This window comes from Neomonachus schauinslandi, chromosome 13 (genome assembly GCF_002201575.2).
Source record: "Neomonachus schauinslandi chromosome 13, ASM220157v2, whole genome shotgun sequence".
Taxonomy (NCBI): Eukaryota; Metazoa; Chordata; class Mammalia; order Carnivora; family Phocidae; genus Neomonachus; species Neomonachus schauinslandi.
The window spans coordinates 74,109,222-74,136,625 of NC_058415.1; the positions used below are offsets into that span (position 1 = coordinate 74,109,222).

The following is a 27,404-nucleotide window of genomic DNA, read 5'->3' on the forward strand; positions in this document are numbered from 1 at the left end:
CCGTCTATTTTTGATGCATGGATTTGTTATTTGACTTTTAAGTCTAAAATACAAGTATAAATAATACGTATAAAATTGTGATGAGATCTTTTCATCATGCATTTTCCTGTGTTGTTACAGTCTATGCAACCACATTTCCTAGTGATTGTGCTATGTTCCTTGGAGTGGATGTCCTGGAGTTTCTTTTGTTGTTGTCAGTTTGTTTTGGTGGGGGGCGGGGGGGTTGTTTTTTCCTGGAGTTTCTTAATTAGCCTTGCAGGGCTGAGCATGTAGATACTGGGGAAGCCTCTTTTGCTATGAAAATTGTGGCTTGGCCTCCAAGGCCTTATGCCTTGAACTGAGAAGAATGGAAAATGCTGGCTTCCTGAGCAGGGGTCACTGTGGCCCATTCATCTCCTTGCATTTGTGATTCTACCTGTAAGATGATGTCTCGGGGAAATAAACCCAGAACAACAACAAAAGCAGGGAGAAATGATAGTAGAATATTAGGCAAGTAGGTTCATAGCAGAACAGTAATTTTGGGAACAGCCCAGAAACTGCACTCAGTGTGTGGTTCAGCAGTCCATGGTGGATCATTCGATGCGAGACTGTGTGGTCATTTATAATGACAAGCATGGTACTCAGACCATTTCTACTCAAATGATTCTATAAAAATGTCAAAGAAGTAGCGGTGAAGGAAGGAGAATAAGCATATGCCATTTTATCTGTCTATTTGAGAGACAGTGTGGGCTGGGGGTGGGGAGGGGCAGAGGGAGAGAGAGAATCTTAAGCAGGCTCCACGCCCAGCATGGAGCCGGACACAGGGCTCCATCCCACAACCCTGAGATCATGCCCTGAGCCAAAATCGAGAGTCTGATGCTCAGGCTCAACTGACTAAGCCACCCAGGTGCCCGGCATGTACCATTTTGATACAGTTGCATATGTACAAGTAAACAAAGGTTAGGGAAATGCATGGAGCAAGCATTAGGAATCAGGGGACCTGGGATGTCTGTCCCAGCCCTGCCTTTGTTTGTTTTTTTGTGATTCCGGGCAAATCGTTTCCTCTATGTGGGCTTCAGTTTCCACATCTGACAGGGAGGGAGGTTGAGAACGTAGTACCACATAGGGCTGTGGTTTGGTTTTGTTCCTTGGTAATTCAAGTTTTAGTAAATAAGCTGAAAAGATGAGAAAAGCACACTTGAGAGAAGTGAGAGAGTGTGAGGTCCCTTAGGCCACCTGCAGTACCTGGCATCCCTTGCCCATTTCTGAGCCAGAACATGGGGTCGTGTGTGGGTGTGGGGCCCCCCAGATCAACGCGCATCAGCGCTTCCCACCGAGCGCTTACTCTGCACCTGGCCCCGTGCTCTGGTCTTTCCCTGCATTTTCTCTTGTTGGTCCTTCCAGCACGTGTGTCCCATCCACGTGCTCAGTCTTCATTTCTTCAAGTGACAAAATTGAGGCTTTGCAAGCATCAGGTGTTGTCTGAGCAGGAGCCAGGGTTTGGACCCAGGCCTGAGTCCTGGAAGCCTTGTTCGGACTTCACCCGCCATGCTGTCATTCTCATCCGGTGAGTTGGCAGCCCTCTTGCACCTCAGGGTCACACGCTGTCCCCTTTGTGCCCGTAGCGGACAACGAGAACAACATCGCCTCCAACCAGTCCCGATCGCCGCCTGCTGTTGTAGAAGAGAAGTGGAAACCCCAGGCCCAGAGGAACAGCGCCAACAACAGTAGGTCTCTCCCGGGCCAGAGGTCCGTCCGTGCACCACTAGCCCGGCTCTGGCCACTCCCCTCAGCCCCCCATTCCACCACGTGTACCTCTCGTGGTGATGCAAGACCGCCTCCGAAGCTCTTACACACCTAAGACCTCGTCTGTGGGAATTGTGACCTCACTGGACGGGCAGAAGGAAGCCCCGGGGAGAGGAGGGGATCTTTGTGTGCTCAGAAAGCACATCCTTAGTGATAGAGTCGGAACTGGAGTCCACTCTCCACACTTTCTGTTGGCTGATCTTTCCTGATGCTGTGGCCTCATTTATTTTATTCACTAGGGATTCCTTTCTCAGAGGCAATTGCTATGTTGAGGAAGAAGTGAGACCAGTTGGCTTCAGAAGGCTAGGGGAGTGACACGTGCAGCAAGTATGTTGCATACGTCCCACTGTATTCTCCGCTCGTGCTCACGGCAGGCATTACCGATCAACCCTAGAACATTATTCCGGTGAGAGTCACATGTTAAAGACCACCAGCACCACCAGTTCGTGTGCAAGATGAAACCTCATAGTTCCTAATACTAGGTGCTTAGAGAGGAGTAGGCTGCCGCCAGACGGAGGAACCTCCGATGCCAGGTTTAATGACCTCTCTCTCTGTGTCCTCCGCCAGCCATGACCAGCGGTTTAACGCCCAACAGCATGATCCCCGAGAAGGAGCGGCAGAATATCGCAGAGCGGCTGCTGAGGGTCATGTGCGCCGACCTGGGCGCTCTGAGCGTGGTGAGTGGGAAGGAGTTCCTGAAACTGGCCCAGACGCTGGTGGACAGCGGCGCCCGCTACGGGGCCTTCTCCGTCACGGAGATCCTGGGCAACTTCAACACGCTGGCCCTGAAGCACCTGCCGCGCATGTACAACCAGGTGAAGGTGAAGGTGACGTGTGCCTTGGGCAGCAACGCCTGTCTGGGCATCGGTGTTACCTGCCACTCGCAGAGCGTCGGCCCCGACTCATGCTACATCCTCACGGCCTACCAAGCCGAGGGCAACCACATCAAGAGCTACGTGCTGGGCGTGAAGGGCGCGGACATCCGCGACAGTGGCGACCTGGTGCACCACTGGGTGCAGAACGTGCTGTCGGAGTTTGTGATGTCGGAGATCAGGACAGTGTACGTGACAGACTGCCGGGTGAGCGCGTCCGCCTTCTCCAAGGCCGGCATGTGCCTTCGCTGCTCAGCCTGTGCCTTGAACTCGGTGGTGCAGAGCGTGCTGAGCAAGCGGACGCTGCAGGCCCGCAGCATGCACGAGGTCATCGAGCTGCTCAACGTGTGCGAGGACCTGGCGGGCTCCACGGGCCTGGCCAAGGAAACCTTCGGCTCGCTGGAGGAGACCTCGCCGCCGCCCTGCTGGAACTCGGTCACGGACTCGCTGCTGCTGGTGCATGAGCGGTACGAGCAGATCTGCGAGTTCTACAGCCGCGCCAAGAAGATGAACCTCATCCAGAGCCTCAACAAGCACCTGCTCAGCAACCTGGCGGCCATCCTGACGCCAGTCAAGCAGGCGGTCATCGAGCTGAGCAATGAGAGTCAGCCCACCCTGCAGCTGGTGCTGCCCACCTACGTCAGGCTGGAGAAGCTGTTCACGGCCAAGGCCAACGACGCGGGCACCGTCAGCAAGCTGTGCCACCTTTTCCTGGAGGCCCTCAAGGAGAACTTCAAGGTGCACCCGGCGCATAAGGTGGCCATGATCCTGGACCCGCAGCAGAAGCTGCGGCCCGTGCCGCCCTACCAGCACGAGGAGATCATCGGCAAGGTGTGCGAGCTCATCAACGAGGTGAAGGAGTCCTGGACTGAGGAGGCCGACTTCGAGCCCGCCGCCAAGAAGCCCCGCTCTGCCACGGGCGAGCACCCCGCAGCTCAGGAAGACGATCGGCTTGGGAAGAACGAGGTGTACGATTACCTGCAGGAGCCCCTCTTCCAGGCCACCCCTGATCTCTTCCAGTACTGGTCGTGCGTTACCCAAAAGCACACGAAACTCGCCAAGCTGGCCTTCTGGCTGCTCGCGGTTCCGGCCGTGGGGGCCAGGAGCGGGTGTGTAAATATGTGTGAGCAAGCCCTTCTAATCAAAAGGAGGCGGCTGCTCAGTCCAGAAGATATGAACAAACTCATGTTTCTGAAATCCAACATGCTTTAAGACTTCAGAACGGTAAGAAGGAAGAAAAGAAAAAGAGAAGAGAAACATTAGGAAGAAAAACCACACACACACAACACTGTCGCAAACAAAGAAAAAGGAATTTAAGTTCTAAACACTGTGGACCTCATTATAAACGCCCCCCCGGAAACTTAAGTGCTTTTTCAGTGTGTGTGTGCATGTGGTGTGCGGACGCGTCCAGGCGCGTGGGCGTGGGTGTGCGGCGCGGGGGCCCCGTGCTCACCCGCGTGCCCCCCCCCCCGCGCACGCATGCACACACACACGCAACCCTGGTGCGTGCGCATACGCCTGCTCGTGGGCGCCTGTGCGTTGAACTGGGTGTGTCAGGAAAGCTGAGTGGGGAAGAGGGAAGACACTTCACCTCCTTTTCTCAGTGAGGGGGCTTAAAAGACTCCGTTTTCAGGTGTGCAGATTGGTAGGAAGCTGGTTTTGTAAAACGTTCAGGCAGCTGAGATCTGAAGTGACTTGACGCTCTCTGTCCTTGACCCTGTGGCTGTTCCCCTTCTGCCCCCTCCATGCCCCTCCCCCAAGCCCTCCTGACCCTCCTGCACCCATCCTCTCCCCGGCTGCTCTGCCATGGATTCTCCAGACTGCATCAGATGGACCGTGTCTGCACTGGACTTTGTTCTCGTTCACCTTCAGGGCATTGAGCTGTTGCCTCCGAGATACCCCTGGGGGGTCCCGGGGCAGCCGCCTTAGAAACACACCTATCTATCTCCCCAAATCAGGAAAGGAGACTTTAAGAATATAAAGCTGACTTTTTGCTTTTTAATATAAGATAGAAAAAAAAAGACATTTTTTAAAGAAGTATAGATACTGTCTCCACTCAATTTTTTTTCCCTAACATTTTAGCAGTTTTTGCTTTTTTTTTTTTTCCCCCAAATTTGATTTTAGACTGCTAGGAGGCACTGAATGTCTATAACTTATGTTTTGGAGGTTTTGGTTTTTTTTGGTTTTTGTTTTTTCCAGTTGCCCTTTTTGTTCCTCAAATCACACTGTAAACTAGCTCATCTCAGTGGTATCTTCAGTATCCTAAGGTTTTTATTAGCCCTCCCTGTACAGTCCCATGTTCACGTATTCGAACAGCCAAGACCACAGACTTGGCTTCGCTGTTTGGAAACCAGGAGTGGGGTTGGAGACCGGGTTTCGCAGATGTGGGTTCGGCGGAAGCCATAGGGAAGCGTGTGGCTTAGGAGTCCTGAATGTGCGCGGGAGACGCGCCCTCCCGGCTCCCTGTGTCCGGCACCGCGAATGTCTGGCTCTCTGCCCAGAGTGCGTTACACTACTCGCCACGTCACCGACACTTCCAGCTCAGCGGGGACTCCCGAGTCCACCCGCGTTCACGTCCGTCGCACCTCAGCCGCACGGCCCCTCCCCCCTCCCCGGGGCCCCAGGGGTCCTGCTGGTGCCATTGCCCACGGCCCTGGGGGTCCCCACGTGAGCCTCGGGCCGCCTTCCAGGACAGCAGTTGAGCGTGGTGCCTTGGGGGCCAAACGGTGGCTGTCTTGAGGGTGGAGTGGCATCGGGCCGCATTTAACTTGAGGCTGTGAAAACTGGCTTTTCTCTCCTGAGCAGCTTAGGTTGCACGTGCTTAGTCCAAATGCCAAGAGCGTGGCCCCTTTGCCCTCCCCAGAGGTGGTTCTGTCAGGGTCAGCGCTCCACCCCCACGCCCCCATGAGTCCCGTGCTGCTGGCCTCCTGGCCCCTCGGTGGCCGTGGCTGTGGGATAGATGGCTGCACCGAGGGCTTCAGGCTAAGAATGACCGCCACCACGGAGGGCTCTTTGCCGAGGCACGTTTCACCGTCTTGAGGTTGACTAAGTCCGCTCCATCCCTTCCTGGTAATAAAGCATTACTTAGCAGTGAGATACCTCGACTCCACAAAGCACTGTACAGCAGCCCCTCCCCGGGTCCGTCGCGCATCAGGAAGTCAAGTTGGTTCAGAAACCCGAGAAGGCTTAGGATCGGAGACCAGAGCGGTGTCCCTGGGGGCCGAGCCTGCTCCTGTCGCCTCACGAGCACTAACGCAGCTTTTCCCTCCGAGTCTTGGACACACTGAGACGCATCGGAACGAGCCGTTCCCACCGGCGCTCCAGCAGGCGGTGGTCTCAGGAACCAGTGGCGTTGCCTCCCGGAGGGGTTCTAGGTACTTCCCCCACATTTCCAGCCGGGGTCACGCCGCCAGAAGAGCCTCCATCTGCACTGGACAGTCACCTCATGTCACTTTCTAGAGAGCGTGGGAGCATCAACGAACATTTTGATCCGAACTTCGGGGAAATCCCGGAAGGCTGCAGGGCTGCTGGGACGGGGGCCCGCGGCAGAAGGCCTGTCCAGCTGTGCTTTGCTGCTGGGGAAGGGTCCACGACTTGGCACTTTGCACCACAGAGGGGGGACCAGAGCTGCCCACCTCGTGTGGCTGGTGGGAGCAGAGCCTTGGAGTCCGTCGTCCCTCTACTGAGAGCAGAGCTGTTCTGCGTTGCCCCATTTTCGGGCCAGACATTTCACTTTGTCGGGAAGCCATCAGAGACCAAGCCCAGCTCCGCGTTCTCTTTGGAACCCGGGGCTGCCCTCTGGAATGAAAGTCTGCGTAAGTCTAGTTAACTACATTCTAGATGTCGTACGTGTCACCCCCGTTCTGTTCTTCCTTCCCGCCTCCGTTCAACCCTTCGGGCTTGGCTTGCTCTGCAGGGTTAAGACAGATGCCGCTAGGCGCCCTGAAAGCTGTCTCCTTCTTGGGGCTGCCTCATCCAGGTCCGGTAACAAGGTGGCAGGTAGTCCTTTGTCTCTCGCAGCCGCTGGTTCCCCCCGAAACTGGTGTCACCGACAGGAAAGGCTGTATCAGGGTGCCCCTTCGGTCTGCTTCCTCCCACAGGCAGGTCCGTAGTGTAAATCTTGCTGCAGCGAACAGCTTAGGAAAACCCAAAGATCTGACAGATCCAGCCACTGGCCCGTCATTTCCAGCAATATCCACCTTATCCAAATTCTAGTTTAGCCAAAGGATTGAGGTAGACTCTTCCAGTTCATCTCCCTGGACCTCCCCTGGCACTGACCTTGAGAAGGGTTCTGTCTTCTGCTCCCCCCCGGTCTGTGACCACTATGGGACTCTCCACCACAGGCCCTCGGTTGCTGGCAGGCCAGGAAATAGGGCCATTTCTGTCATGTTCTCGGCAGCTCAGTGCGGTCTTCTGCTGACTTGGACGTACCTTGTCTCAAGCCATGTGATTCCCAGGACAGAGGTGGTCTTGTTTGACATATGTGGACCCCAGAGGGGAGACGGACAGAGCACACCTCCATCCTGCAGGGTGTTCTCCCTCGTCGGACGCCCAGGCCAAGGACTGCAGCCTCGTGAGTGGTCGATCTGAGTAGCCTGGGCATGGATGCTCTTGTCCCAACACCGGTCTCCCTCCCTGTGCCTGGACCCACCGGCCAGGCCTCAGATGGTGGTTAGAAACCAAAACAAAATGGAAGGGCCCCCCGAGCAAAGCTGCTGCCGGATACCCGAGCAAAGCTGCTGCCGGATCCCCGAGCAGGCGCCACCAACCCACCTGACAGCCTCAGGCTTGGCGCTCGGGGAATGGCTGTCAGTGGGAAAAGGGTACAAAAGTTTCCTGGCGAGGAGAGAACGGTCTGAGGAAGGACTTTCTTTTTACACGTGGTCCGTAAGCCAGCGAGTGTTCTCCCCTTGAGTTCCCTCCTTTATCTCCTGCACTTTGAAGAAACACCAGGGAAGAACTCTGCGAGGCGTGTTTTCCACTGTGAAGCCAAACCTCTGCCTTTGGGAGTCCCCTGTGCTCGCCCGAGGCCACCTGCTTCGGCCCGGACTCGGACTCGACTCCCCGGCGAGGGGGCACCCGGAGAGCCGTCGGGTACAGCTCGCGCTCCTGGGGCCCACCCGTTCCCAGGAAAGGTTGAAATGAAGCTGGGTTGCGGATGGAGGAGGGAGGCCCTGTGGACGGCAGCCCCGAAGGGGACGGTGCCTGGATGCTGCGGTCACGGTGGACGTGCTCGCAGGGATGGAAAGAGGAGGTGCACGGGCATGGCGGGCAGCCACCTCCTGCCCCGTTGAGCTGGGGTGAGTTCATAGCTTTGCCCTTCGCTCTGAGAACGTGGCCGCGCACGTTTGCCTGGATGTACCTGATGGGGAGCTGCTAGAAAGGCTGCTGGCTTAGAACAGAGAGGCTGAGTATGGCTCGGGCTGCGCCCTGGAGGTGGGGGGCGGGGGGCTCCTGTCTCAGCCCAGCCAGCGCCAGCCTGGCCCCCGTGTCCAGCTGGGCCTGCCCCTCTCTTCACTGTGGCTCATGTTTGCTAGGCCAGTTATGGTGAACCAATGATACAGTGTTGTTTTCCTCTTAGTTTCCCTCCTGGGTCCCCTCTTCAGGGCTTTCTGCAGGTTTTGTCGTCATCGTCTTGTTTTTCTTCCTCTCTCATTTGGGTTTGAGGATCGTGGTCAGTAGAGGCCTGCCTTTCCTTGGAGGGGCCCTGTGGTTTCTCTGTGAGGACGCACGTCCCCGCCGCCACCGGGGGTGTCGCTTTCAAGATCCAGCTCCTGTACAGAGAAGGATTTGCTAGGTCTGCAGTTGGGCGTCAGCATCAGGACCCGCGAGGGTCCTCCCCACCCGCCGCGTCCGCACCGAGCACCTTGACTCTTCGAACCAAAGTTCCTTAAAGGGGCACAGCCCAGCCTTGTCCGCAACCTCAGGGGCCTGGGATCCCTGTGGCGCTTCCTGATGTCCAGGTTGGCAGAGACCGTGGGGTCTGAGCCCAGCCGGAAGGAAGCCTCCTCCCACAACCCAGGTGCCAGCTGGTCCCTGCCTGGGGCCCTCGCTCCCGCCCCGCCAGGGTGGCCGGGTTCCCAGGCGGTGAGCCAGCTTGTGGACTGGCGTGGGGCTGGGACTCGCCAGCCAGGAGAGACAGGACCCGCCGGTCAGCGCGTCCGGGGCCATTCAGATCCCAAGCATCAGGAAATCATTTTGTACAACCACCTGAAGCAGAGATATTTTTTAAAAAGCGTAAATTATTTTCAGTTGTTTTCTGATCCTTTTTCTCCCCCCCCCCCCCCCCCCCACAAACTTCACATCAGTGATTCTTTCACATCAGGTAAATCTTGAGAAAGCCTTGGTACCCCTCCCTCCCGCGCCCTGCTCAGTACCCACGTGCGTGCACCCCCCATCCTGTCTCAGTAGTTAAGACGTTCTAGGCAATACCGTAGGCACATCTGACTGTGTCTCTCTCTCCGAGTGCAAGAAACTCAAGTCATCTTAAAAAAAAAAAAAACACAAAAAAAAAATTTACAAAAAAAACAAACACAAAAAAATATCTTTTTTAGGCCAGAGTTTTCTACAGGTATTAATGAATATTTTTCTTAATCCTTATAAGTTTTATGTGTTTAATATTTCTTAATACCGGTAGCATTAATTTATACTTTTGTAGCAACACAATATTTTTATAAACAGCCAGTGCTTGGCTCCAGTCTCCACGAGGGGTTTATGCAGCGGCCATCTTGGGGCCCTGTGTACCATGTACTGTATTTAAAAAGTTACCTAGTGTCACCCTTGCTGTGTTAATTAACAAAAGACGTTGTTTGCGGTCTCCTGTGTCGTTGGTGTGGATCCAACAGCTCTCCAAGGAGTCACGTTGCATGGGGGTTGAGTTGACGGTTCTTGTGATCTGTAAACCCCCGAGACCAAACGAGGGTTTATTTAGGGTTTTCTGTTTGTCCTTTGGGTTTTTTCGTTTCACTTTGTTTTGGTACCGTATCTCCATTTAACAGCCAAATCAGTTTCGTGATGTTTAAAAACGTTTTCTGATGTCAAATGGAGGAAAGGAACAGAAAAAAAAAAAAAAAAAGATTTTTACAGAGTAATAAAATTTAAAACTGAGCTGTTTAAATGTTGCTGTTTTTACCTGTCTGTTCTTGTCCAAAAGTGGGACATTCCCAGGAAGAAGAGGAAGGTTCCACTTGGTTCCTTAAATCGCCAAAAGCCCTAGCCCAGAATTCACCTCCCACGCCCCAAATTCTTGCAACATTATTTCCCAGTTGGTTGATGCCAAGGCAAAAAGACATCCTTTTAATGGTTAGAGAGGATCAGTTACTTAAATGATTTCATGTCAGTGTTGTATTTATGGTTTTACAATAAAACAACCTTTAGGAAGATGGTGGTGTGTGGTGTTATTTCTTGGGTTTGGCGTTGGGCCCTGTCATCTGGTGAAGAGCGGGGGCACCGGTGAATAGAGACGGAGGAGAGGCAGGATCCCTGCGCTTGACAGAGGGGATGTCATCTCAGCTGAGTTGACACGTCCGGTGCCAGAGCCAGCTCAGCCCCCGTGTGATCAGTGACAGGGCCCCTGTGGGCCTTGCTCACGGACCATCGTCCCCTGGAAGGAGGAGGAACTTAATCTGAGTGCTGCATGTCCAGTGTCTCAGGGACACATCCAAGTTTACTGTGTCCGGTGGTCACTGGTGTGCCTCTTGCCTCTGGTCACCCGGTACCCAGCAGCCTTGGGTGACGTGGGCCTGTGTGTTGTATCATCCTCCGTCTGGGGAGGAGTGTCTGCGGCTCTGCCAGATTCCTGATGGCGTCTGTGGCTCTAAACAGGTTAAGAATCTGTGCCCTCCACGGTGAGCTTTGGGGTACCAGCCTGGCTGGACTTGGGCAGGTCTCACCCGGAGCTTCACACCCCGACACATGCACATCAGGGCTTCGAGTCAAGCTGAGGGCAAGTCAAAGGAGAGATGATGCCCCCAGAAGGAGGGCAGTGGCCCGAGTCGGCCAGAAGGGTGAGTGTGCTGCTGTGGGGACAGTCTGCTCGTCGTGCTTTCTCCTGGCCTCAACCAGACGGGGCGCTGTCCCCGAAGAGGACGTGTTACGGCCGTTGGCCGAACAAATGGCACCAAGTCGCACGTGGAGCATCACCAGCAGGCTGCCGAGCTGGACCCCCGTCCCTCAGGACAGTCCTGTGGGTGTTTGCTCTGACGAGTGCCCCGGGACATTGCCAAGAGCGGTTGACTGACGTTTCATCGAGGAGTTTCCATGCCGTAAAACGAGTCAGGAGGCCACCGTAGCTGAAGAGTCCTTCCCCAAGCCTGGAACGCTGCTGTCCCGGAAGAAGGCCAAGGGCATGGCCCAGAGCCTTCATAGAGCTGAAGGGCCAGTCTCTTGGGTTTTTAAAGTTTTTAAAAAGTAGGTGTCGTTCCTAAGCAGCCACATCGATTTTATAACAAACGTGACCAGTATCTCTAAGAGAAAATTTAAGGTGCGAATACTTAAGAACCACCTTGAGTCCTCAGGGCAGCCTCTTGATAAGGGTGATGGTGGTGCCATCTGGGATGAGCGTCCTGGGCTCCGGACTCTGGGTCACGGATGTGCTTCAACCCCACATGTCTGTCTCTAGGACCTGACGAGGCGACAGGCCAGCTGGGGAGTCACAGGGGAGGCCCTGGCTGGAGGGACTGTCTCGCCTCAGTTCCTGCCCCGTGCCCTGCAGGGTGCAGTCCCACGGCGGCCGGCGTGTTATTTCAAGAGACTCAGGAAACTTAGGGTTTTATGGACAGCCCGTGTTTAAATGGTGAGTTTGGAACTATACAAAAAAGACCTTATGAGCCAACATCCCATCTCCCAGCTGCAGCTGCTTCCCACCTGAGGCATTTGTCCTTCGGGTCACTTAAGAATATTCTTCTACAGAGCACGGTAAGTGGCCAGCCCCAGTATGAGAGGCACGCGTGCGCAGGAAGCAAGGTACGAGTGTGGGACACAGTGACCTTTGTTAGTTCAGGCTGGAGAGTGTCTCTTCTCCCCGAACAGTTGCCTGTGTCCCTGCCCCTGACCCACCCACTCCCGCCCGACCACACACTGTCCCCCAGAACGGTCCTCTCTGTTAGAACCTGGAAGCTCCAAGCTTGGGACTTCGGGGAGAAGCGGGGGCTCTTTATGTGTTCTGGCCAAGGGGGCTGCAGAGCTTTCTAGAGCCCAAGTCCTTGCCTCTGGATTCATCCCCCTCTCTTCTTCCTTCCTGATGCGTCTCTTAAGCAAATGGGCTAATGGCCTGAGAGGGACCCTTGACTGAATTAGGCGCCAGCCCTTAGCACACTGGCCACCCCGCTGGCCCAGCTTGCCGCCCCAGAAGACCCAAAGCTGGGGGGGCTTAATCCCGCAGCGGCACCTCTCAGGCTTCTGGGTGGGTGGACCCAGCAAGGGGGGTTTATAAATTAGCTGTTTGTAAATGCTGTGTGTCTCGGAAGCTTCTGGAGTCCTGTTCTGAGGCTAAGTTGGTGACCGAGCCACCGAGGATAGTCTGCCTATTCTCTTCCTCAAGGCAGGACAAGCCAGGCCAGGCTGAGGGCTTCCAGCCCTGCTCCAGTGCCTCGCTGGTCCCAGACACCGTGTGAAGGTCAGTGAACATTCTCCTTCGGGGGCAAAGGGCCAGAGTGAGGATCCCAGGGGATGGGATCTCGAGGGCCTCATAGGAAAACACCCTGAGGCTTTGCATCCCCTGGCAGCTGGTGCTGGGACATGGCTGTGACCACAGTAAAATGCTGGAGTGGGCATCGGTGCGGCAAAGGACGTGAATTGCTTCAGGCACTGTGGGTCACTGGCCCTGACCGGCCCGGGGCCTGGGCACACGAGGGCACAGTCCTCTCTTCCTACCCTGGGTAGCTGATGACCCGGGTCAAACCTCTCCCAGAGAAAAGTACCCAGAGGTTTTTCACGTTTTCTGGCTTTAATAAGACAGTCCCATTTTGTACTATTGTGGAGTAAATAGAACTGTGATTTATGTCTCATAATTTGCATAGCCAATTTCAGGTACCGAGGACCGTTCTATTAACATTTTCAGCACATTTTTCATTTCTGGGGGGAGCTGGGGTTACTACCCCCCCATCCCCAGCTTTGTCTCCCCCACCCCCCCACTACCTCATTACACGTATGACAATGACCAGTCACGACATGGAATTTCAGGAGTCTACAACGGGTGTTTATTTTGAACCTGGCCCCCCGGGACAGGCAACGGCCCGCAGCCTCCCTGCCACCTGTGGTCTTCTGGCCTGTGGCCCCGTCAGCTGAGTACGTGCAGCAGCTCCTCGTCCCCTGCGGACACACAGACGCTCAGGGAGTAGGTGTGGGGCACGCCCAGGGGCCCGGGGATGGGGGTGCCTTGTGAACGAGGGACGGCAGCTTGGGCTGACTTGGGCCCTGCGCTTGCGGAATGGCTTGGTATCTCCAAGACACATTCCACAGAACGATCTGGGTTTTAGCCTCTTCTGATTGACTCCCAAGTGCCCTTTTCCCAGAGGGGGGAGATCAGGCCCAGGGATCAGATGGCCGCTGGTCCCTGGAATGTCCTTACTGTTAGCCTCACTGCCTCACCCTCAGCGTTAGTCACGGCTGCCGCCGTCAGCTGGGCCCGAAGCGCGCGGGGCGCCGGGAAGTGTGCCCAGTGGGTACTCTGTCCCATTTTACAAAAGTAAAAACTGAGGCTCAAGCTGGCACTCGCCCAACGGGGCCAGCCCCCATGCGACAGCATCCCGGCTGGGGCAAGGTCCGGAGTTTAGCCCCATTTTACAGATGGGCAACAGGCCCGGAGAGTGGGTGGGCTGGTCACCCGGTAGGGTCTAGAACTGCCCTCTCCAGACCCCCACCTCCTCCCGGGACTCTCCCGCCCGGATCCCAGGGCACCCCACGGGGCCACCTACCGTTGCCAGGGACCCCACAGTACTCCTTGCACTCCTTCTCCGAGTAGAACTTGTTGCCATTGCCTTGGCAGCCCCCGTAGACGAAGGGGACACACTTCCCCTGGGCAGCGTCAAATGCCCAGAGCTTGTGGTTGCCTCGGCAGGGGCCGGGGACGATGGAGAGACTGCAGGCCGCTGCAGGGTAGGGGGCAGGTGCGGAACATGAGTGGCCCTTACACCTGGGATGACCCTCGAGACACCCAGCAAAGGGCCCGAACCAGGGCACCCTGCTCGTCTAGAACACCTAGCTCCTCCGGCGCTGGGGACCTGGGGCCCATGGAGACCAACCACTGGCCTGGGTCACCCTCGTCGCAAGTGTGCAGTTCCTGTGACTTCAGGAAACCTGCCCTGGAATTCCGCCCCTGGCACGTCCTCCCTCAGCTCCCTGTCCCCCCAGCAGGGGTGCAGCGTGCACAGAGGCGAGGGGCCTGCCCTCACCCACGGTCCGGCAGGTCTGCAGACACTCCTTCTCCGAGGCGAAGTTGTTCCCGTTGCCCAGGCAGCCGCCATACCGGAAGGTCTCGCAGGCCATGGAGGAGCCGTTGTAGAAAAACCTCGTGACCATCCCCAGGCAAGGGCCTTCTGCGTGGCCCAGCTGGCAGGAATCTGGGGGGGGCGGGGAGGGGGCAGAGCCTCCTGTCGGCAGGCTGGATGCCTACCGTGCGCCATCTCGTTTAGTTTTCCCCTCCGCGCTACGAGCAACGATGGTCACCTCATTTCTTAGATGAGGTAACGTGACTTGCCCGGGGATCACACAGCCCAGAGAGCCAAAACCATGATCTCTCTGCTGGACTCCAAAATCAATCAGTGCCTGTTCCGCTCTGTACCCCAGCAACCCACAGACGCACCCCTTGCTGGTCTAGTGCGTCCAGAGGCGCTGGTAACAGCAGCCGACGATGCCATCCCCCGCACGCGTGCCGGCCAGCCTGACCGCGTCACCGAAGCCCTACTCCCGTGCCTTTGCTCCCCGTTCCTGCCCCTGAAATGCCGTCCTCCAGAGAGCCCTACTCGGACACCTGGACAAAGCATGACTCCCCTTCATCTAGAAGAACTCCTTGATCCCCTTCCCCCTCCATCCTGAGCTCCCCCAGCCCTGCAGCTAACCCCCCCTTTTGGGTCCATCAGTTTCTTCCCTGTCTCCCCTACTAGACCACAAGCTCCAAAACGAAGGGGTTTGTCTCCGTGACCCCAGCACCCTCCACAGGGTGGAGCAGGCTCAGTGTTTGCTGAGCAAGCTAGGGAGCCAGTCAGTCGTGAACACTGTCAACTACACAGAGCATCCTCATGTCCTCCAGCCTGCTCCCACAAAAGCCCTGACGGTGAGCGCAGCAGGCAGTTGTCCCCACTACAGAGAGGGAGAAACCAAGGCTGGGAGGCCACACAGTGGTACAGATAGGGCCAGAACTCGCTTCTCCTGGAGCGATGGGTTCCTGAGCCCAGGGGCCACCCTGACAACCTCCAGCACCACACAGAGGCCCTGATTTGTCTTTTCTAGTTCCCAGTCCTTGCCTAGCAGACAAATAAGAAAGAGACTTTGTGGTGGGGAGGGCAGAAACCTTCCTCTCTGGAGTATGCTAGAAGAGGGTAGAAAGGTGAGTGGCCGTTACCTTCCTTCTTGTTGAAATGAGTTACTGGTTGCCCAGTCCCTGATCCTTCCTCCTCCCGTGCCAGCACGGCCCGCCGGGCCCTCTGCGGGGGACAGAAAGAGAAGCTGTTGTGGGGACCTCGCCACCACTGCTCACCTGTACCCCCGGAGCATATAAACAAACCATTTGCTTGAGGAATCCGGGTGCAGACAGACGCACAGGAACTACCCTGGTTAATGGACTGTTTGCCCCAAAGCATCAACCTGAATCCCAGAACGGGCATCATGGGAGAGGTTTCTAGGCTGAAAGGAAACTCAGAACCGTGAAGTATAACAATACCCCTGTGTCCAAAAATAGTTGAAATGTCCGTAGCGATAAAAATATGGAAAGTCTACCTGAATTGGCAACCAGAGAACGGCAGTACGGCCGTGCTGGAAACTTGGAAGGCCTTTCTACGGGGCGAGGTACGGGTGTGACTGATGTGCAGGAAGGGCTGACCAGACCATCATCGTGAGCTGCTTGCAAAAAGGAAAAGCCACCCAGAGAGGATGGAGAAGGGGCCTCAAGACTGCCCCTGACACTTCTGGCTGTGGCGGTCGGGGCTGAAGAGCAGGGCAGGACGCCAAAGCTGGCAGAAGTCTCTAGGGGCATACAGCCCACTGACTGCAGGCTCCCGGGGCCACGCGAGGCGGGATGAGCAGGGAGACCGCCGGCCAACAGGCAGCCTTCCTGCCCGGGGGAGAGACCCGGAATCTGAAAAAGTACATCTGTAGGAACCTTCGACGTTGCCCTTCTCCTTTTAAGGTGCAAGTAAAAGCTACGATCGGGGACTCCCACTGTCAAGCTGGCTGCACACAGGCCTGCCTTGGTGAGGGCAAAGGAAAAGAGAAAAATCATGGAACAATTTAAATAATGCAGCTGCTCAGAAGAGTCCGGTTCCGCCAGAGAAATATCTCCACTACACACAGGATGACAGTAAGAACCAGGAGAAAAACCATCAGTGAAATTCAAGATGACACCGCATCGATATCACAGGGGCCGACACTTACGGAAATGAACAGAATGAAAGAAGAGTTACTGGGCGTGGAAAGGATTTTGTTGAATTTAACCACACAGTAGCGATAATAAACTGTAGGTTAGTGACTATAAGAAATAAATTCACATAGTAGGAATTCTAGAAGGAGAGGTGATCGATATAGAAATAACAGAAGACAGCTTTTCTGCATTGAAGACTTGAATTGTCCAATTATAAAGAGGGATCAAAAGGAATGAGGCAAAATTAGTGAAGAGCCCCACCGAGACATTCCCTAGAGACCAGGATACAGAGCCCAGCGGCCCTTGGAGTAAATAGCAGCATTAAATGACAGGCTGCAGAGTAGCATCTGAGGGTTACAAGAGGGGAAAGGTGGTAACCCTGGGATTCTATACTCATCCAAGCTGTTGACCATGTGATACAAAAACACAGGCATTTTCACACACGTGAGGATCCAGTAGTTACCCACCCATGTGTTTATCCAGAAGAAAACTACTTTTAGAAATATTCCAGGGCACCTGGCTGGGGGCTCAGTTGGTAGAACATGCAACTCTTGATCTTGGGGTTGTGAGTCTCAGCCCCTCGTGGGGTGTAGAGATTACTTAAAATCTTAAAAATATATATATTCCCACTGATTGAGACGGGAATCTAAGTGCAAGAAAATGGGTGATGTGATAGCAAAGAAAAGATGACAAAAACTATGCAGCCAATCAAATAGGGAGTTGTTACAACGCTCGTACAACTTACTGTAAGTGTTAAAAGTCATTCTCAAAACAAAAGGTGGAAAATACAAACGTCGATCTCAGATTACACCCGCAAAGGCAGAGATGTGGGAGGTCTGAAGGGAAGAAATGGAAGTGTGCTCCATTTCTCTTTTTTGCAAGGGGAGTCACTAGTTATGGTTTCATTCTTGATCCTGATAAAGAAATACAGATCCTTCGGGATCTGGATTAAGATGTCAGATTGAAATTTCATTTCAAATTGCCTTCTCCAATACCTAACAGGGAAAAATGAATTCAGAATACCAATCTCCAAATGTTCATTAGCATCACTCAGTCATGGCAAGGGGCATAGTTTAAAGCAAAAAGTAAAACTGTTGATGAAGGAAAGAAATCAGGTATTTTGGAGCTGAACAGGATGGTCAGCTCCTAACTCTGCCCTCTAACTCCCAAGTCATCAAATTTCTGATAATTGTCCCTTAGACTCCCAAATCCTGAGAGAAGGAAATTAAGGGACCCTCTTTTTTTCCTCTTCCGACAGAGGAGTAGTGAAGATGACTTCTGGAAGAGGAAAACAGACTAGATCTTTTTAGGTGAAGGTTCTGGGGCTACATGGTCTAATGCACCAGGGGTGTTGACAGATGGACATCACTGCCCCAACCAGGTGGAATGAACCCCACATAGGACATTTAGAAGTTCTTCAAAAGAGAAAGCAAGCAAGCGTATTCCAACCAAGATGGCGCACCTGAGGAAAGCTCTTCCACCCCTGCCCCTTCCCACCCTTTCCTTGGACTTTAGAAAAGTAGATGGAACACAAAATACCCAGACCTTAGACTACATTTGGGTAGGAGGGCACTTGGCTCAATTTTAGCAGGGAAAGGGTCAAGGAGTAAATGAACCCCCCCCCCCCCCGCCACACACACACACCACCACCACCACCACCATATCAGAACAGACGGGCTAAAACTCACTAAGCAGGAGCAAGAGAAAAAGAAATGGTACAGGGACTATCCAGACCCATGTCTGAAATGAAGTACTCGAGTAAATAGCCTGAACCAGAGACTGAGCCTGACTGTGGTGGCCCCTGTCATGAACTGCCTAGATGTCCCCTCAGGAATGGACTTACATTCCGAGCCTGAGCCATCAGCCCCTGTTGGAGACTGCCTCAGCGAACGGGACCCTTCTCACTCGAGGTCATGCTTCCTCTCCAGACTGATCAACATAAGGGTGTTAAGGCCCCAACTCCTCAGCGCCCTCACGGGACAACTCCAAAGGCCCTCCCAGTTCTAGAGTGCCCACAGGGTTGGCTGGGGCATTGTGAAGCTCTGCTTCTTCTGCTCAATCCTCCCTCTACCCCTTCCCTTCCACAGATGTGGATCTAGGAAACCCCACCTATGACATCAACTTAGGAGAAAATACAACTCAACAAGCAGAAGGAAATTCCTCAGGGGCCTCAAGGTATAGAATTACTTAACAAAAGCAGGTATTTATTAAAACAAGACTCAAAGACAAAATGGTAAACAACAGAATAAGATGAAAAGAGAGAACTCAGGCCTAGATAAACAAATTGAGAACCAAGACAACATACATTCAGAGCTAGTAAATCAGAAATAGCAAGGAACAGAATAGATGCTGCTAAATGGAATGACAGTCCTACAAGAAAGATAAGTGACAATCCCAGTGAATACAGGCGAAAGCAATGTGAGAACGCCTAGTACGTGAGGAAGACAAAGATGCTCCAGGATGAGAGAGCAAGTGTTCCTGAGGTAGCAAAACCCAAAAAGGGAACAGAAGATGAATTCCACATAGTGCAAGAGAGTCCCCTGAAACAGAAAGAAGGTAATCTATGGATGGGAAGAGCACACTGTATCCCAGAAAACTTTGATATAGAATTCTCAACACCAAGACATAGCCTAGTTAGGATGCTGAGTGCAGAGCACCTGGCTGGCTCAGTCGGCAGAGCACGCTACTCTTGATCTCAGGGTCGTGAGTTCAAGCCCCATGTTGGGCTTAGAGCCTACTTAAAAAAAGAAAGAAAACAAAAAGATGTACACACCTTCAAGGATAGTTTGTCCAGGCATCTGGGCACAAGACACAAATTGCTTACAGGGAGAAAAATACCAGACTGGCCTCGGGCTTTCCCAGAGCCATAATTAGTGCTTAAGAACAACAGAGGAGTGCAGACAACGTTCTGAGGGAAAGGCAACATGACCCAAGAATCTGACGCCCAAGCAAAGTGCCATTCAAGCGTGAAGGAAAGGGTCAGGCTTTCTCCAACAGGGAAGAATTCAGGAATTAAAACACACAGAACCCTCCCTGAAAACACCACTTGGTGAAGAAATGCCACAAGAGAAATCAGTGAGTCGGGAATGGAGAAGCTGTGTGCTTACATTCACTAGGAGTGAGTGTGGAATCCATTAAACTACAGAACTCTAACTCCATGACTGGGACATGGCAGCAGATGCTTATTTGAACTTCCAGAAGCCCACTCATTTTTTTTTTTTATTCAAATGAAACTACACTTAATGCTTTTTTTTTTTTTTAAGATTTTATTTATTTATTTGAGAGAGAGAGAATGAGAGAGAGAGAGCACATGAGAGGGGGGAGGGTCAGAGGGAGAAGCAGACTCCCTGCCGGGCAGGGAGCCCGATGCGGGACTCGATCCTAGGACTCCAGGATCATGACCTGAGCCGAAGGCAGTGGCTTAACCAACTGAGCCACCCAGGCGCCCTACACTTAATGCTTCTAAGACCTGGAAATAGCATCTCTGATACAATACCATTTCATAACACTATGCCCCAATCTGGACAACTCTCCATCTAACGTTCCCTCTCCACATGTGGGCGTGTCACCATCCCTGGGATAATGCGAATGCTGGTAGCTTTTGGGTGGTGGCATTTTTTAAAACTCTTATTTTATATACTTTTCTTTGTTATTTTTAAATATTTTTTATTTTTATTTTTAAATTTTAGTTCTTTATAATGAGCACATGTTAGTTTTATAAAATCAATGGTAATTTTTCTTTAAAAATACAGGCCCAGACAAATAATATGTTAACAGTATTGATTCTATGTAGGAATAAAGACAGTGTTCTCTTTTTTTTACTTTGGTATTTTTTTTTTAAATTTTCAAACCTATGTTTCTAATATATTTAGAATATGTATTTGCTTAGAAACATAGCCTTGAAAATGTGTGTGTATATATATATATATATAATACACATACAAATATACACATCTACATACATACATATATATACACACAACAGTAGGATAAATTGGGATATATAATTTCCAAATAATCACAGAAAAAAATGAAGACGGCTTAATCAATATGGTAAAGGCAGGAAAATAAACCAGAAGAATCAGGAAGCCTAAAAAAATCAAACGGCAGGACAGGGAGAGGCGAGTTGGTTGAGAAGCAGCTTGCTCTCAGGTTTACTGCTTTTTTAGAGATCAACTGACTTCATCTGTTATTTATTGAGTACTGTCGTCATTTCATCGTTGAGTGTTCTACTGGTTGTAGACGGTACAGTGCTAAGAACTTTTCCAACATGTCACTGAATTCTAGCACATGGAAGGTAAGGGTAACTACCCCATTTCAGAGAGGAGGAAAGTAAAGTCTGGATGGGACAGCAAGTGGCCCAGATGGTAGATCTGGGATTGAACCCTGGGGGTCTGACTTCAAGGCCCCATGCCCGTCACTGCCTTCTCTCAACCTCTCTCAGTGACCCCACCCACCCACCACAGCAGGACCTAAGCAAGGGCAGCAAAAATCAAGCAGGCGGGTGGGGATAAAGTGGGAAGAAGAGGTGCTTACCATGTGTGGAGAGGGCTCTGGTTCCTGCTCCCCAGGGACACACTCACCTAGGTCAGGACAGGAGAGAGAGGTGAGTACAAGCGCTTAGTTTCTTTCACAATGCTAGTTATGCGTGCCAGGGGGCACTGCGCCGGGAACGGTCCTGGGCCCCAGCCCCCTTCAGGGACGGCTCCGCTCACGTGGCTCGCTGAAGGTCATTCACTGGAAAAGCGACAGGCTGGTGGCCGCAGCGTCCCTGCCCTCGGCTCCGTCACAAGAACAGCAGCGGCTAACATCTGCCGAGCACTTACTGACACCAGGCACAGCGCTATTTAAAGGCTTTACTTCACTGACCCCTCACACAACTTACAAGGGAGGCATTATTATCCCCCATTTTACAGATGAGGAAAGTAAGGCTCTGGAAGGTGCACTAGCCAGAAGTCACACAGCTCCACTTGAACTTCCGTCCTCTAACTCTGGAGCCCATCCTCTCAACACCAACACTGAATGGCCTCCTAAGAGGTACCTACGGATTCTGGATATAGCCTCACTTAAACAGGTGGCGCTAGGGTGAGCGCTGAATTGGTGCCAGGTGTATGCTGTGTGACCTGGAGCAAATACAGGGGCCCCAGCTGCCTTCTCTATAAAGAGGGGTGGGGGGGACTATAACCCTACTTAGCTCAGACGGTTGCTGGAAATATCCAGGGGCTGGGCAGATGTTCTCTGAGGGCTGTGAAGAATGAGGAGGGCACAGCAAGGTGAGGTGGGGTGGGGCTGCATTCACCTTTGTCGGCCATAGTGAAGATGGAGTCCTCAGGGATGCCCACACCCAAGGCAACCTCCCTGAACTCCTCCAGCAGGCTTTCTCGAAGCTGCGGCTGTCGCCCTGCAATGGGAAGCAGAGAAGATGCCTAGAACCACGGGTGCCTGGGCTGGCAAGGCCTGGGATTATTCTGCCCAGGGATTTTCATTTAGAAGTTGAGAACTATCAGCCCAATGTGATCTCTTCAAAACACTTATGGAAAGATTGGCTCACATAGAGAAAGAGATGTCCCTCCCAGGCTCCCACCCAGGTCTCCCAAATCCCCACACATGGCTCTTTCCACTGGTTAAGGGCCTGGAAGCTCTGGAATTCTCTGGGCCTAGAATTTTAAAGACCAAAAAAAGAGGATTCTACCTCAGATGGAAGACTGAGCTCTACCTCCTCCAGGGAGAGTAAATGTTTCCACCTTTCCCATAACTGGAGTTTTCTCAGAAGGATAAAGCAAAACTCCTGACTCCTCCCCATTCCACTGTCCCTAAATCACGGACCTCCCCCCCCCCAACTCCTGTGGGCTTATCTAGCTCCAGGCCTTTACCATAGAGCTTGGCAGTAATGGTGGGCCCATGGTGGCGGCTGAATTTCTTGGTCAGAAAGATGGCGTACTCATCATAGTTGGTGTGGACCACATAGGACTCCATGGTGATGTTCCATTCTGTACAGGAGATGCAGGAAGCCAAAGGGATCAGTGGTCAGAAGGCTCTTCTAGCCTGAGGTCCTTCACCTATTCCCCCCACACATCATCTATTCATCCATCCTTCTGTCTATCCATCCATCTCCTCCATATATTTATCATTAATTCATCCACCATCATTCCATCCATCCATCCTCTCCATACATCAAACCATAAATCCATCCACTTCCTTCCTTTCCTCCTCCCTTACCTTCTCTCCCTCCTTCCTTCCTCCCTCCATCCATTAATCTATCAATTGATCTATCAGATGACCGATTAACTCACTCACCTGCCATCCATATCTACATTCGTTTACCAATCATTTGCTTCTTCTCTCACTCATCTTTTCTTTCCAACCATCCATCTACCCAAACATTCATATATTCAACCACTAATACAATTATTCGACACATAGAGCATATTTGATAAACATCTACTGGATGAGTGGATAAATTCATGTCCAAGTCCCTCTGTCACTTAGTACCATGCACACTGTGCATGGTAGATGCTTAGCAAATTCTTTTTTTTTTTAAAGATTTTATTTATTTATTTGAGAGAGAGAGAGCTCATGAGAGGGGGGAGGGTCAGAGGGAGAAGCAGACTCCCTGTCGAGCAGGAAGCCCGATGTGGGACTCGATCCCGGGACTCCAGGATCATCACCTGAGCCGAAGGCAGTCGCCCAACCAACTGAGCCACCCAGGCGCCCGATGCTTAGCAAATTCTTATCAGCTGATTGCGGATGCCTACCAGGAGGGCTGATGAAATCCTGATGTTATCCTCAGAATTCAGCAACATCCCTTTCATTCTGGATGCCCATAAGTGCACGAGAGAGAAGGAGAGAGAGGGGGAAGTAGGACGACAAGGCAAAGGATGAGGAGGAGTATACAGGAAGCATCTCAGAAAAATGACTTTGGGGGCAGAAAGTGCCGAGACAGAAAGAGAGCTTCAGACACATCAAGATTTTTTCAGCAAAGGGCAGAACTGCGGAAGACACCTCCAACTCAACTTACTGGGTTTATGATAGAGGAACTTTCCATTGGTGCTGGTTTTCTCATAAGCCCCGGAGATCTCCTCACAGGTGCCTCTCCTGGAGATGTACAAACCAGAAGAAAGGTAACCGCTGGTAGAGACCGAGGTCCCGACACCCACTCTCCCACAGGGTCCTTTCCACTTTTTTTTTTCTTTTTGTAATTTGGAAGGTAACACTCCCAAATGTCTTGTTTAAGCCTCACACCAGTCCTAGGGGACCCGTTCACATATGAAGGAACAGAGGGACAGAGACAAAAGGGACTAGTCCATGCCATCCTCTTGGCCAAGCCAGCACTAAACATCAGCTTCCTTCCCCAAAGGTGCACATCAGACTGACGCATGGGGTGGGGAGGGTGATGAGTGAATGCTTTGATGTGTTTATTACCCTGCGTCTCTCTGGCCCCAGTTCCCTCATCTGTGAAATGGGGATCATGAAGCCTTACATGGCGGTCATGAGGGTCCAATGAGATACTATTAAACAGCTTACAGTAAGCACTATGAACACACCAGCTGTTGTTACAATGACTGCTCATTATCTTATTTATCAAGCAACATCTGTGTGCTGGGCACTGTGCTACATGCGGAGGATACGGAGGAGGGCAAGATGGACTCTGTCTGCTCACGGACCCTAGAACTGAGTGGGGTCCAGGGGCAGGCCAGAGACTGACGCAGTCAGTGCGGTGCCATGCGGAGAGAAGCTTGAGGTGCTCCAAGAGCACAAAGGCAGGCATGTAACCTGAACCTTGGGGGAGGTCAGGGAGGGCTTCCTAAAGGATATGACACAGAACCTGAGTCCTAAAGGGTCCACAGGAATTAGCCCAGGGAGATGGGGAGAGGTTTTCCCAGCAGAAGGAACATCAGATGCGAAATGGTGGAAGATTCCAAGAACTGAAAGAAGGTCTACTTGGGCTGGTCACAGAGTACCTGGTGAGTGCTGGGAGAGGCCCAGGCCACATCAAAGGAGCTGAATTTTATTCCCAAGGGCCATAGGGATCATGGAAAGGTTTAAGCAGACTTGAGTTTTCAAGAGGCCTTTTGTTTGCTGGGTAAAAGGTTTGAGATTAGAGATGGGGAGAAGTGTAGACAGCCAGGAAAGAGAGGCAGGTGGCCTGGGCCAGGGCGGGGACGGTACAGAAGGGAGAAGCGGACAGTGTGGAGGGATTTAGGAAGAGAAAGGACAGGGCCTGATGGTAGACTGTGCGGCCTGTGGCAGCAGAGAGAGGGGTCTCAGCACCTGCCTCCCACCCAGGTTTCCAGGTTGAGTCCTGGGGGTCGGAAGGGCCCTGACTGAGCTAAGGGACTCCCAAGGATCAAGAGCAGGTTTTGAAATAGGCATGTGTTGGGGCGCTGGCCCCCAGGTGCTGATGGGACAGTTCAGAAGGTGTGCCCTGGGGGAGGGCGGCAGAGGGACCTGGAGCTCAGAGGCAAGGTTCCGGCTGGGAGAAGAGAGCTCAACTCTCCAGGACAGGGTGGTGACTGAAGCTGGGCGGGGGTGGCAGGTGGGCCCTGGCCTCTCTCGCCCCTCCCACCCCATCCCCTCACTCACCGCCAACGTGTGCTGGTCATGCTGATCTCCCCATCCGTCGCCCCCTCGCCCAGCACCAGCGTGCTCATGGACATCCTGTCCATGAACTTCTTCAGCCATGGGCAGGTGGAGCCCATGGCCACGTGAAACCACTTCCCGTAGATCTAGGAGGCAGCCACAAGTGCTGAGGATCTGGGTTTGCCTCAGACCGCAAAGACGACTTGTCAGACACCTGCTCCCCTCCCTCCTGTCAATGAGAAGCTGTAATGTCCGACAGCTAATCGGAGACCACGCAGCTTCAAGGAAGGACGGAGCCTAATGGTGGAACTTCCGTCCTCATGGCAAGCCTAGGAAGGGGGGTGCAGATGGGGTCCCACCCCACTCAGTGGAAGGCCTTACTCTGCTTAGGTATAGGATCTGTGCTGCTCACTTGGATGAGGCCCAGAGCCCCAAGGTTGAAGGTCCTCTTCAACCACTGCTCCCCCAGCTGTCTTTCGCTCCTCCAAGGACAGGGAGCTCAGTACCTGGGAGGCAGCCCATAGCTCCGGGCTAGAAAGGATCTCCCCTCCTTGAACTAACTCAGGACAAGCCTGCTACCTCCTTCTCCTGGCCACAAAGCATAGAGTTGAAAAAGCCCTCACATCCTGAGGAATGAGCCAGACCACCTCAGCAGCCCCCTACCGCCCCACCGAGTGCCCCTCCACCCACAACCCCTGCTTGTCTCTGAGCATAAACAAAATCCACAGCTAGAAGGGGCTGAGAGCCCCTCAAGGTCACCCAGTGACTGGGCCCACAGCGGGAGCTGGAAGGTGGTCCTGGGGCTCCCGCACACAGCACCTGCCCAGCCCTCTGAACCCCACCAGCTCGATCTCTGTCCTGCTTCTCTTCTCCCCATTATCCCACGTCTGCCCTGTGTCACCCGGGATCTCCGTCCACAGCCAGGCCTGCGAGGGCAGCGCACCCGGGATGGTAACAGGTTGTGGGGAGAGGGGAGTGGCCGAAAGCTGAAGGGCTGGGGAGGGGGGCAGGAAGTCACAAGAAGCTAAGCACTGTGAGGGGGCTGCAGGAGCCTTCCCCAGGGTGGGGCTGTAATGTGTAACGGAAGGCCCAGAGCCCCCTGCGGCCCAGGAGGGCAGGTTCACATGTGAGATCGTGAGATCGTCAGACAACAGGCCTGCAGAATGGCAGGTGCTTAGCGTCGTAGTGAACCCCAGACGGTCTGAGCAGGAAGGGCCCTGAGGAACCCAGCCCTGAGTTCCAGATTGGGAGATTTGCAACCCCCCTCCCCCGCAAGGCCCGGCTGCTCAGCCAGCCCTCCGTCGCTGCCAGAGAGGCCAGCCTTACCCGAGAGATGTCGAAGTTCTCTTGCACTTGGATGGCATCGGGCGGCGTCAGCACGGGATTGGCACTCATGGCCAGGCAGGCAGTCAGCAACAGAAACACAGCCCTGAGACTCCACATGGTTCTGGGCTCTTCTGCCTCGGGTGTCGCTCACAGGCTCAGTCTGGGGACAAGAGCCACTGCCTCTCTGCCCACGGCAGCTTTGGACTGAGGCTGGGGAGGGGGCCAGCAGCTTGTAGGTGACCTTGGTATTTGCCCTGCTCAGCCTGAACCAATCAGGGCCCCAAGGCCAGGTCTGATCGATCCCTTGCAGTGTCCTGCCTGGGGTCAGTGGTCCCAAGGGGCCAGGGCGGCTGTTTCAGGGGAGGCACTGGCCAAACATAACCTGGCCCGGGTGCAGCCCAGGCTCCCCGCAGAGAGGAGATGAGCAGCCTGTTGCCTTTCCCGCTGGGTCATCCGCCTGGACCTCCCACTCCAGCGGGAGCCAGCAGAGTGAGCTCATCAGGCCCCTTCCTCACACGAGAAAACAGGAGGCCCAGGGAGAAGAAAGGACGTAGCAGAGACCACGGCGGGGGGCGGGGGTGGGGGGGTCTAAAGGCACAGCCCTGATGAGAACTCAGGCATCCTGTCCCCAGAGTTCCCTCTCTGACCCCTGGCTTCCTGGAGTCCTAGCAAATAATAGTAGGAATAATAATGATGATTTCCACAGCAGCTTCCGTTCCCTGAGCACCTGCTCCAAACCAGCTTTGTAGCAACACTTTACATGTGCCACAGAATGGAATTCAATCCCTACAACAACCCTAGAAAGTAGGTGCTGTTTTGCCCCCTTTAGAGACAAGGGACTTGAGGGGTGCCTCAGTCGGTGAAGTGGCTGCCTTCGGCTCAGGTCATGATCCCAGGGTCCTGGGGTCGAGTCCAGTGTCCAGCTCCTTGCTCAGCAGGGAGTTTGCTTCTCCCTCTGCCTCTGTCCCTCCCCCAACTCAGGCATGCGTGATCAGTACGCGCTCTCTTTCTCTCTCTCTCAAATAAGTAAAATCGTTAAGAAAAACAGAGAATAAAGACAGAGGACTTGAGGCTCTGAGAGGTAGGGTGCCTTGCCCCGGGGCTCCCTGCTGGGAAGCAGAGCTGCTGGGACAGGCAGCAGCAGGTGGCAGCTGAGAGCACGAACTCAGGAGCCAGCCTGCATCCCGTGCTGGCCTTGGGCAAGTGACATGTCCTCCCAGTGCCTGGGCTTCCTCATCAGTGAATGGGGACGCCAGCTGCTGGTT

General features: G+C 53.5%; 2 protein-coding genes across 2 annotated transcripts in view; one reads left to right on the forward strand and one right to left on the reverse strand.

Moving 5' to 3' along the window:
• The window catches only part of ZNF618 (zinc finger protein 618), a 177,460-nt gene extending 173,542 nt beyond the window's left edge, over positions 1-3,918 (forward strand). The window contains exons 14-15 of the mRNA XM_021691432.1: positions 1,605-1,706; positions 2,353-3,918. Coding sequence (XP_021547107.1) covers positions 1,605-1,706; positions 2,353-3,869 — 1,619 coding nt within the window. The 3' untranslated portion in view covers positions 3,870-3,918. The remainder of the gene's footprint in view (positions 1-1,604; positions 1,707-2,352) is intronic.
• An 8,915-nt stretch (positions 3,919-12,833) lies between these two features.
• LOC110581613 (alpha-1-microglobulin/bikunin precursor) lies at positions 12,834-26,690 on the reverse strand. Its single transcript, XM_021691531.1, has 10 exons — positions 26,140-26,690; positions 24,817-24,959; positions 23,252-23,328; positions 22,107-22,223; positions 21,533-21,634; positions 20,770-20,816; positions 15,220-15,301; positions 14,051-14,218; positions 13,574-13,747; positions 12,834-12,968 (listed from the first exon to the last, which is right to left on the reverse strand). Exons 1-10 carry the CDS (start codon positions 26,254-26,256, stop codon positions 12,937-12,939), a joined length of 1,059 nt encoding a protein of 352 aa, XP_021547206.1. The 5' UTR covers positions 26,257-26,690; the 3' UTR covers positions 12,834-12,936.
• Positions 26,691-27,404: the final 714 nt, after the last annotated feature.

What these genes read in the sequence shown, in the direction of transcription:
- LOC110581613 (XM_021691531.1), bottom strand. Translation starts at nt 26,256, where the DNA reads ATGTGGAGTCTCAGGGCTGTGTTTCTGTTGCTGACTGCCTGCCTGGCC. An exon ending in AGAACTTCGACATCTCTCGG is followed by an intron (nt 24,960 to 26,139) that starts GTAAGGCTGGCC and finishes GCTGCCTCCTAG; the next exon opens with ATCTACGGGAAGTGGTTTCA. An exon ending in CTTCACTATGGCCGACAAAG is followed by an intron (nt 20,817 to 21,532) that starts GTGAATGCAGCC and finishes GTCCTGACCTAG; the next exon opens with GTGAGTGTGTCCCTGGGGAG.